We start from the raw sequence: 10,462 nt of genomic DNA, 5'->3' as shown, positions 1-10,462 counted from the left end.
GCGGCTGTGGTGGGCCTCGCACTTGTTGGCGGAGGACGGGTCTTCCCCGGATGAAAGCGACGCATCAAAGATAACATTTTCCCTTTGCTGCCTGTGGCGCGAACCGCAGCACTGCGGTCTTGCCGTAGGAGCCGCAGTACGCGCAGGGTGCGAGGCAATGTGCCTCTCTGCACGAACGCATCACTGCCAAGGATCGCTCATGTGCACAGTGTACCTATCTCTCTCTCCCTGGAAACACGCACACACACAATTCAAAAAATGTCTACGACGCGTTTTACGGGTTTTGTTGTTTGGTCACGCTCGTTATACTTCTTGCTCGCCGGTAACTGTACATGCTCCCTCTGTGTCGATGCGTGGCGGTGCCTCTTGTGGCATTGACGTAGGCAGACCTCAAGCGGGCACGGCCATGTGCCGGTGACTGCTCCTTCCACGCTTCCGTTGCATCTCTGCTCCGTTTTGGCGCTTTGTCCGACGACGTGTGCACGGCCTTTGCCCCTCCCCTCCCACCCCGCCCTCTTCCTTTGACCGCACGTTAGCCTCCACACACACACTCACGCGCGCGCGCACGCACAGGAAGTAGTGAAGAGTGCGAGGAGAAGTGCATGCTCTCAAGTGACGCGATCAGATACGTGCGCCTTGCCCCTTTCCGCGTGCGCTCTCCTCCCCCATTGAATGAATTTTGAGAATGCCGTCGACGCCCGCTGCTGGTGCGCTTCCTGTGACGAAGGATGTCGTGTCCATCGTCTTTGGGCCGGTCAAGGAGTACAGTAAGCTCTCCGCGCAACTTCCGCTGGACGACTACGATTATCACATTGCTTTTCCGGGATTCCGCAAGCACATTCACGATGATAGTGAGACTCTGGTCGCGCTCATGGATGCGTGTACGCAGATGCTTCCAAAGCGGCGGCGCACCAGTCTCTCCGCGGAAGCGGATCCGCGCAGCGGCGCCTTGCACCTGCTCGAGACAGACCGCACCACGGTTATGGAGGCAGTCGACTCGCTGCTAGAAAGCGTCGACTCTCTTCTGGACGAGGTGAAGGGGCGTAGGCTGGACGCACAGGAGCAGCTCTCCGTCACGTTCGGCTCTGAGCTGGCGGCGTCGCAGAATCGGGAGGGAGGTGTTGTTGTTGCGGATGCGGCTAGCGCGCGCGCAGGTGTCCTGCGTCTGGCCCACATCCGGCGCCCACAGTTGCTTTTCGACACCCCGGTGGACAATTCCGCGGCGCCGTTTGTGCCGTACTACTATGACGCATCTGGGCAATCTCACGTTGGGGTAGCTGGCCAGCACCCTTTCGAGTCTGTTATCAAGGCCTTTTCCATCCCAGAGTCTCAGATGCTCCCGCGGGCGGAGGTGCCGCCGGTGCCGCTGGACGCCTGCCCGCTCACGTTTGTGGACACGTCTGTGGCGATGCAAGCGATGATCGCGAAGCTGTTGCTGGCGAGCGAGATTGCTGTGGACTTAGAGCACCACGACTTCTACAGTTATCAAGGCTTCACGTGCCTCATGCAAATCAGCACACGCGAGGAGGACTTTATCGTGGACTGCCTGAAGCTCCGCTCTTCGATGGGGGCGCTGGCGCCGGTGTTCCTGAACCCGTCGATTCTTAAAGTGCTGCACGGCGCGCGAGAAGATATTCGGTGGCTGCAGAAGGACTTCTCCCTCTACGTGGTGAACTTCTTCGACACCGGCGTGGCGCTGCAGACGCTGCATATGCCGCACAGTCTCGCCTTTGCCGTCGATCACTTCTGCCAGGTTAAATTGAATAAGAAGTACCAAACGGCGGACTGGCGTGTGCGGCCGCTGTCGGCGGAGATGGTGCACTACGCGCGCCAAGACACGCACTTTCTCCTCTATGTTTATGACCGACTGAAGGCGCTGCTCTTGAACAGCGAGGGCCGCGCCAGTATCGGCAGCCTGCTCGTGCACGTGTACAACGAGAGCAAGCAGCTTTCTCTACAGATCTACGAGAAGCCGAGCGTGGTGCCTGAGGAGACGTACAAGATAGCACTCGGCCGCAGTCTCAGTGGGCTGAACAAGGTACAAGAGAAGGTCGCGCGCGACGTCTTCAACTGGCGGGACTCGGCGGCGCGTGAGGTGGATGATTCGCCCACGGCTGTGCTGCACCTCTCCTCGGTGCTCTCCATTGCCTCTAAACTGCCAACGACGGCGAAGGCGTTGCTGCGATGCTGCGCTCCAGCCACGGCGGTCGTGCGCGACAACGTCGCCCTCCTCGTGGACTTGGTCAAGGACGCCGTGGCGAGTGGCGAGGATGACGTGGCGGCGAACGTGCGCCTGGCGCTGACTAAAGGAGAATCAGCCACGGATCGGGAAGCTAGAGCGATGACGGCAGCTACCAAGGAGTGGAACTTCTATCGCTCCCTCTGCCCCATGGGTGTGCACCGGCCCATGACGGGAACCCTTCCTTCCTTGGCCAGTGTGGCGAAGACCTTGGCACCAACCGAGGTGTCGCAGGAGGAGCGCTCCGCCCTTCTCTCGCATACGACGCCGTCACCGTGGTTCACCGCGATGCAAGCCCTGTCACGTGTCCTCGCCGCCCGTCCTCCTCAGCACGTCGACCTTCCAGGCGCGGATGTGTTTGCCGCCCGTCAGGCAGCTGCAGCAGCTGCTGCAGTCTCCGTAGCAGCGGCCCAGGCCTCCAAAACGGCTGGAGAGGAGCACGAGGAGAGCGGCGCAGTCGCCAACAGCCGCAGTTGCAGCGTCAGCGAAACGTCTCAGAAGGCTGAAGAGGACGAATCGACGGCGGACGCCACCACCGCTGCACCGGATGCCGAGATGATGTCGGAATCCATCATACCTCTCGACAAGGGGGCCTTCTCCATCAAGCAGGAGTACGGTATCGGGGCCAAAGCACAAGCCAAAAAGGGTGGCAAAGGAAAGAAATGGCCGAAGAAGTAGTTTGCGCATCGTGGACTTGGCCGCTTGCTTCCATCAAAACTGCGACCGAGCGCGTTTGAAACAAATAGTGCACACTAAGCCACCGCAGCTGCGTGACGGTCGGGGTTCTCCGCCACGCGTTTCCTTTCCGCTCTCCTCTTTGCGTGCCGCATGGATGTGTGGCTTCAGTCATGTGTGCTAAGGGCGCCATATGCGGCTCTGTCACGTAAAACAGCAAAGGAACAAGGGAAAGGAATCACATCCGACATTAAACACGAAGACGTAAGAAAAAAAAGAGAAGCAAGAGCGACAGAGCCGTTAAACGCAAACAACAACAAAAAAGAGGAACCGCACGCGGACATCAGCGTCTGCGTGCACGTATCGGTGCAACTCACACGCAAGCAAATGCGCAAAGACGAACGCGGAACACACCGAGGAGGCTGCACGGCTCCATCTTTGACTCGAACTGCTGCAAAACGGTGTCTTTGAGGCGGAGCGCGCTGTCGCGGCGAAACGCCACCGTGACTTTCGTCCTACGCCATTCTAGCTCTCAGCGGCGAGGGAGCGGAAAGCTCTTGTGCCTCTGATGGCCTGACAGCACTGCGTAGTAGCAAAGTTGTCCCCCATTTCTCTGGCTGGAACGCTGAAAACGGCGCTTGCGTGTGTACCTTTCTCTCTTCTCTCTCCTACGAAACTCACGGTGCTCATGGGGTAACCCTTTCCCTCCCTGATTTCTCGTGCCTCTGTTGGTAACTGAGCAGGTGGTCTACTCCATCGCAGCACGGTGGACTTGTCCAGTCGCTTCGCCACACAAGAGTTTCGATGTAAGTTTGTGTGTTTTTGTGTGTGCGTCTTCGGAGTCGGCTTCCGTGTGGAGGCAACGTCTTGATTGCAACGAAACCAAGGAAAGCGCACAGACAGGCCGCTTTGTTTCGCTGTGGGTGGGGTGGCCTTGGAAAAGGGGAAGGTTAATCTGCTCAGATCATATTCAAGCAAGCGCACACATAGAAGGCCGACACACACCTCACACTCAAGCACTCACGCACTCTCACCTCTTGGCCTCATTGCCATTCGCTTTCTCTCTTCTTCCTCCTCACGGAGGCTCGCGTCGCTCTCGTTGCCGCGAATATTGTTCTGGTGCTCTTATTCCCCATAGCTTCGCCAGAAGGCCCTCCTCCCTGGTGCTCGGTCGGTGTGTCTTTGCGGGGCAGCTTCTTTTGGGATCCTCTTTTGTTTTCGGTGGTGTGATCGTTCACGTCCTCGCCGCCTTTCCTCCTTTCTCCCTCATTTGTGACACCCACACCCACTCGCACGCGCACGCACTTTCTCTACATCACCTTTTTTGTTGTTGTTTTTTGGTACAGTTTTTCTTCTCGTCTCGCTCGTACGTGCCACGGCCTTCATCGGACCTGTACACCGTACGTGTGTGTGTGTATGTGTGCTTGTGGTCACGTTCGTGTAGTTCTCGGTTTCCTCCGCATCGTCACCTCCTCTTTTCTCATGTGCTCGGCGAGGGGCGTCGTTCATCTCTGCGCCGTTTTTCTTCTCGGTTTTCCCTTGCACGTATTTTTGCCGTCTCTCGTTCTCTGGAGTTGTTCTCTTGCGCAAACGCACGCATAGCACGTAAGAGGGAGTATGCCCCTTAATCGAGAGCTGTTGGCGTCCGTGAAGCTGGAGCCCATGAGTGACTCGGACTGGGTGGAGGAGGGACATGATAAAACGAATGACGGTCGCTCAGCCGGCGCGGACGGCTCCGTGCACCCCGCCTCTGACGCCGACGAGAGTGAGGACCAAAACGCAGCCACCAAGAATGTGATTCACTGTCTGAAAATAGCGCTAGAACGTGGCATCACGAGTATCTCGCTGCCCGAGAAGCAGCGGCCGTTAAACCCGCAGAAGGACTTCTCGATCGAGTCCACCATGCACTTCAGCGCGTCTCGGCCCGCCAAGGGGATTACCTGCTGCGGCGCCCAAGCCACAGGTGTGAAGAAGGCGCGCAACCCGCAGATGAGAGATGCCCGCTCGTCCATAATCGGTGGTGTCTATCGGCAAGCAAACCGTCCACGGAATGATATGTCGCAGATTCTCTCCACAGACAATGCCATTTTGAACTCCGACGGCGACATGGACCGGGACTACGGCGGTTTGGCGACTTCTGGTGCAAACTTCGATACATCTGTCGCACGCGCGCGCCGTGCCCACCGCTCACTGACAAGGACGCAGACGCTGGCGGACTTCTCGTCGGATGATGAGGACGACGAAGACGAGGAGAACATGCCACCGGTGAGCTTTACCTTTACAGATTTCTCGCCCATGTGCTACCGCCACATCCGCGAGTTCTTCAACGTAGATCCAAAGGCGTACTGCGATGTGCTGCGCAACAGCCGCTGGCACAGCATCCCAACGCCAGGCAAGTCGGCTGCGCAACTTTTTTTCTGCGGTCGCGATTGGGTGATCAAGACAATGACGGAGCAGGAGAGCGACTTTCTGCGCAAGATCCTGCACCGGTATTATTATCACGTGCGCGACAACCCTTTCACCTTGCTCCCACACTTCGTGGGCCACCATCGCCTTCGCATCGGCACGAAAACGCAAAACTTCATCATTATGCAAAACGTCTTTGCCACCACCAACACGATCCATGAGAAGTTCGACCTGAAGGGCAGCACCATCGGCCGCTTTGCCTCGGACGCTGAGAAGCGCCGGACAACGTTTACGCAGAAGGACCTCGATATAAACAGCCCGATGCATATTGGCCCGGAGCGGCGGAATCTGTTGATCGAGCAAATCAAGAAGGATTGCGAGTTTCTGAAGCGATCCATGATCATGGACTACTCATTCCTGGTTGGCATACACGTGTTGCCGTCGGTGGGGGACACCTTGTCCTCCGCGACCTCTGGAGGGTCGCTAGGGATGCTGACACGCAGTGTAACGGACGGCACACTGCGCACAAACCCGGGTCTGGGGTACACCATGGGAGGGGAGCGGCCAGATAATTCCGGGGCTGATGGCTCTGAATTCTCGCGCAACGGGTCCAGGCTGGACGGCCGCTGCTTCACGGCTGATCAGGGGGGCATGATGAGCAACAAGGTGCCTGGGCTGCGACAGGAGATATACTACATCGGCATCATTGACATTTTGCAGGAGTACAACGCGCGTAAAGCGCTCGAGAATGTTGTGTGGGGGTCCTTGTACGATCGAAAGCGCATCTCGTGCGTCCACCCGAACGACTACGCAGGACGATTCATCGCGTTCATGTCATCCATCATTGTCTAGCACAGCCTCGTAGCTGCACCCGGGGGCACGCGGCGAGTCAGCGGCAGAGTGGAATACGAATGTGGGCGATACCGAAAAGCATGTCGGTGCCGTGCCTGGCACCGTGCGGTTCATGGCCATTGTGCACGGTAATGGAAATCTGTCACTCTGTCTCTCTGTGTGTTTGTGCCTGTTTCGGTTCACATCTCCGCCACGGCGTGTGCGAGCGCGGGCCAGAGAACAACAACAAAACGAAAAGGCTGGCCACCTCTGCGGTTTTTTGCCGGCACCGAGGCACGCGCAGACGCGTGCAAACGCATGAGTGCGTGAAAAGAAGCACCACAACCTGTACTGTACTGTATTTGTCCTCTCTTTGAGTGCCTCGTGAGCGGGATGCGCTTGCTTGCTTGCTTCCAGCACCCTCCCCTCCCCACTCGTCTGGAGTGGTTTTGTCGGCTCGGCCCGGACCAACTAGAGAGCGAAGATGGTAAGGGCAACGACGAAGATAAAAAGCTTCCGAGCCCCACTCTTGTGCACCTCTTTGCCAACACCTCTTCCCTTTCTCGTGTGCCTTGGCCATTTTGTGTTTTTGTGGTGGCGTTCATTCTGCTGTAACACAGAGCGGAACCCCAGGCTGTACCCACGAGTAGGCCCCGGAACAAGCGCGGCGGCACCTGACTTTGGTGAAGCATCTTGCTCTACCCTTCTTTTGGCTGCTTTTGCAACGGATGCGCTCATTTTCCCACGTGCTTGTGGCTGTGGTGTAACTGAGAGACATCGCTCGTCGCATCGATGGGCCTACGGAGGCGCTCTCTACTCGTCGCCGCACCTTTAGTGCGTACGCTTCTTTTCATTCCGTCACTCTCTCTCTTTCTCCCACATCCTCTGCATTGTCATTTGCATGACGCTCCCGTCGCTATAACTGATCCTTTTCTTGGGCATGGCAACTTAGCGAACTCACACCGTCCGTCCACGCCCCTGCTTCTTTTCCGTTGCATACCACTGGGGAACACATACAGGTGTGTATCGGTTCCTGCCCAACGCACCTGTCAGCACATGTAGCTGCCTTCTCACCCCGCAGTCACGCTGTACTCCATAGATCATCTGTGAGCCACATTCAATCACCGACACACACACACACACAGGACGCGCACGTGCACTGCAGTATAGTCCCACGCTTCACTTCCCACTCAGTTTGCCGCTCCTCTGTTGTCGTTTTTCCGTCTATCGTGCTCTCTTTACGTCTCCGAAATTCTGATAGTCGGCTAAAGTTGCCGGTTCTCTCTCTCGCTTGGTTTTCGCGTCTCCCGCGTCACTCATCGGAGCGTCGCTTGTCTGCACAAGCCAGTGAAACGTCAACGCACAGCCTTTGCAGCTTTCTCGTATCTCCTGAAATAGACCTGTTCCCCTTCGTGCCTCTACACTTCCTCGTTTTTCCGACTCATAGACCTAGCAGCCATGGAGGCCCCAAGCACCCTCAACAGCTATCTCTCCTTAGTCGATGACTTCTTCCGCAAGACGTTCCGCGACGAGATGTGCCTCTTCGTGGCCCTCAAATCTCGGCAGTACTCGGAGTCTATCCTTGGCGTGAACATGTTCGCAAAGAATGCGGCCGCCGTGTCTGCCGATGCCCCGCCCGCTGCGGCGATGGAGTCTGTCAGCAAGCTAGCAGCCGCGGACGTACTCCCCGCAACCGACAAACCTCCGACGTATGTCAGCAATTTTCTCTCTATCTCTCCCCGAATGGCGCTTCACCACGACGGCAGGGCGGATGGCAAGATGAAGGTCGCCTACGAGTTTTCCGTGCCACGCGTGTGCCGACTGCAGCAGGCGCTCACTCTGAATAGCCGCGGCGCTGTCACCGTGGTGGGCAGCGTAAAGGACCTTATTGAAGGCCTCACCGCCGGTGTGCGGGCGTCGGTGAATACCCTCATGCCAGCCTCCGAGGACTTGACCGTCGGTCACGTGCACTACCAACGCGGCGACAAGTATTCGTCTCTCCGCTACCAACGCAATGGCCTTGGAAGCAGCAACCTTCTGTTGGACTGTGGCATCACCTTCTTCAACCTCCTCCTCGGTGCCGGGTTCGAGCGGCGGCAGCTGTCTTTCTTGGAGCACAAAGAGGGTTCTGGGCAACTGGATGTCATGTACGTCGGCGCCGGCTTCACGGGGGTGAACTGGTCTGTTGCCACCAAAATAGTACGCTTGAACGACGCCTGGTCCAACGCGCGCCTGGCGGTGCTGCAACGGCTGTCGTCTACCACCGCTGTTGCTTGCCAGTACAACTTTGACCTTATCGATACCGTCGCTAAGGTGTCGCTCGGCTTCACCCAAGGGATCCAGCTTCGTGTACCCATGTTTATCCACACCAAGAGCAGCACTCCGGTTTCCGCGAGCGCCTCTAGGGCACCGCCTTCGTCACCGTCCGCCCTGCAAGTGGACGGGTCGGCAGTGGCGATGATTCCTGCATGGAGCACTCCTCTCCCCCTTCTACTAGCAGCCAAGGCTGAGAGTGATGGCAACTGCTCAGCGACGCTGCGCGGGCTCTTTAGCAACTCCATCCGCTGGGGCATAGTGATGCGCACGAACCTATTAGATGACAAGCCTCTGGTCAAGTACGGTCTCACCCTCTCGATGGAGTACGAATCGTAGTGTGAGCATCTTCTCGGATGCAGGTGCCGAAGCGCGTTTGGCGAGGCAAGCCCACCCACCGCGCTCGTTACAACAGCTGCGACAGAGACGTACACAACAATCTGCTTGTTTTTTTTTTCGTGTTGGTGGAACTGTTGGCGGTTTTCGTCATGATGCCCTTGCAAACCAACGCCCGCACACAAACATTGAGTAAGAATGATGCGTTGATAGTACAAATAGAGTAACGGTGCGCCCGTTCTACTGCTTATCGTTCTTGGGGATGAGTGAAGCGCCCAGCATTGTCGTCGGATTCGTGCAGCCTTTAATCCTACGTACGTGGGAGCTTTTTTTTTCGTAAGCCGCGCCGAAGTCATCCGCCCTCCTCTCCCGCTCTCACAAAGCACTGTCATGCAGGGCCACCGTGCAGTGGGCCCTCTGGAGGGTGGCGCACTGGGCATTGGTGCACATGGTGGGGCCGGGGGACTCCTCGACGCGCAGTGCAAACTCTTTCATGCGCAACACCGCAGCCAGTCGCTCCTCTCTGCCGTACGCATGCACCTGGAAGAGGACCGCCGCCGCCTCCCCCCCCCTTCTTTCCGGCTCCTCGCCGCGGACCTTCAGCCGATGCTTGGCATTAGGCAACGCGCAGGAGAAGTTTTCGCAGCAGCCACGGCCCGACTTGCCGATCTGAGGACGGGATACCCGCACGAGTGAGGGGTCCGTGAAAGGGTTTTCACCGCTCTTGCTACGTGGAACTGCCCGAATCAGAGGGATTGCACGGCGTCGCCGCATGGCAGATACCACAAACCAGGCAGACGACGGAGAGCTGCTGGAGAAGGGGGGACTCCTGCCCCTCAGCCGCGTAGCGCTGGTGCGCCACGTCCGCCTGCTGCCTCTCCGTAGCCATGCGAGGGAGGCTACTCAGCGCATACGGTGCAGGAAGTGAGCGTGCCGGATTACGGTGTAGTCACAGCGCTTCGGCGGCTCTCATGCGCGGGAGCACAGGCGTCGACACTTCTCGGAGCTGCGCATGCACACAGACACCACACCAAGCACGAGCACACATGACTGCGACCCGCTTGCTTGCCGCCATCGAGCTGAATGTGGACCAACTCATCTGGTTCTCGGCCTGCTGCGAGGAGGGCTGCGTTCAGCACGACACAGAGAAGAGAAGGTGCAGTTTCTGCTCTTGCGGACGCGATATCGTTCCTCATGGCGCTCGACACCGGCACCACACCGGTGGAGGATGGCATTCTGCCACGTGCCTATGCCCAAATGCCGGCACTAGGTGCCCGGCGCGGGCGTCGCTCCCTCTCGATTGCTTGTTGCGATGCTGGGTGGGAGCACAGCGGCGAAGCTAAAAAGCTTTCGAAACCAGCAACGTCAGAATCGCTGACGTCGACAGCCGTCCCACACCGGAGGAGCACGGATGCTGAGCTGACGAGGCGACCGGAGTCGACGCTCGACCAGCCCTGCACGGGCATCCGTGGGCACTCTGGATTCCTGCAGCGGCGGCTGACTGGCAGCGACAGCGTGGGGTTCAGGTGGTGTGCTGCCCACAGCTCGGCGAGAACTGCGGCACCCCCACGGCCGCCAGAGCGTCCGCCCCCGTCTCTGTGTGGTTGCCACGAGGGTGCTCGACCGTGGGGTGGTTGCTCGGTATGCTACGCGGGCTTGGCA

General features: G+C 58.2%; 3 protein-coding genes across 3 annotated transcripts; all 3 read left to right on the top strand.

Moving 5' to 3' along the window:
- Window positions 1-685: 685 nt before the first annotated feature.
- LDBPK_044330 (uncharacterized protein) lies at window positions 686-2,917 on the top strand (the record flags this gene model as incomplete). Its single annotated transcript, XM_003864545.1, has 1 exon — window positions 686-2,917. One exon carries the CDS (start codon window positions 686-688, stop codon window positions 2,915-2,917), a length of 2,232 nt encoding a protein of 743 aa, XP_003864593.1.
- A 1,614-nt stretch (window positions 2,918-4,531) lies between these two features.
- LDBPK_044320 (uncharacterized protein) lies at window positions 4,532-6,172 on the top strand (the record flags this gene model as incomplete). The annotated part of the gene is made up of 1 exon (XM_003864544.1): window positions 4,532-6,172. One exon carries the CDS (start codon window positions 4,532-4,534, stop codon window positions 6,170-6,172), a length of 1,641 nt encoding a protein of 546 aa, XP_003864592.1.
- Window positions 6,173-7,609: 1,437 nt separating this feature from the next.
- LDBPK_044310 (uncharacterized protein) lies at window positions 7,610-8,803 on the top strand (the record flags this gene model as incomplete). The annotated part of the gene is made up of 1 exon (XM_003864543.1): window positions 7,610-8,803. The coding sequence occupies one exon, from the start codon at window positions 7,610-7,612 to the stop codon at window positions 8,801-8,803; it is 1,194 nt and encodes a 397-aa protein (XP_003864591.1).
- Between the last annotated feature and the right edge of the window lie 1,659 nt (window positions 8,804-10,462).

This window comes from Leishmania donovani, chromosome 34 (assembly GCF_000227135.1).
Source record: "Leishmania donovani BPK282A1 complete genome, chromosome 34".
NCBI lineage: Eukaryota > Euglenozoa > Kinetoplastea > Trypanosomatida > Trypanosomatidae > Leishmania > Leishmania donovani.
Note: the sequence above shows the minus strand (reverse complement) of the source record. Positions and strands in the feature narration are given on the sequence as shown.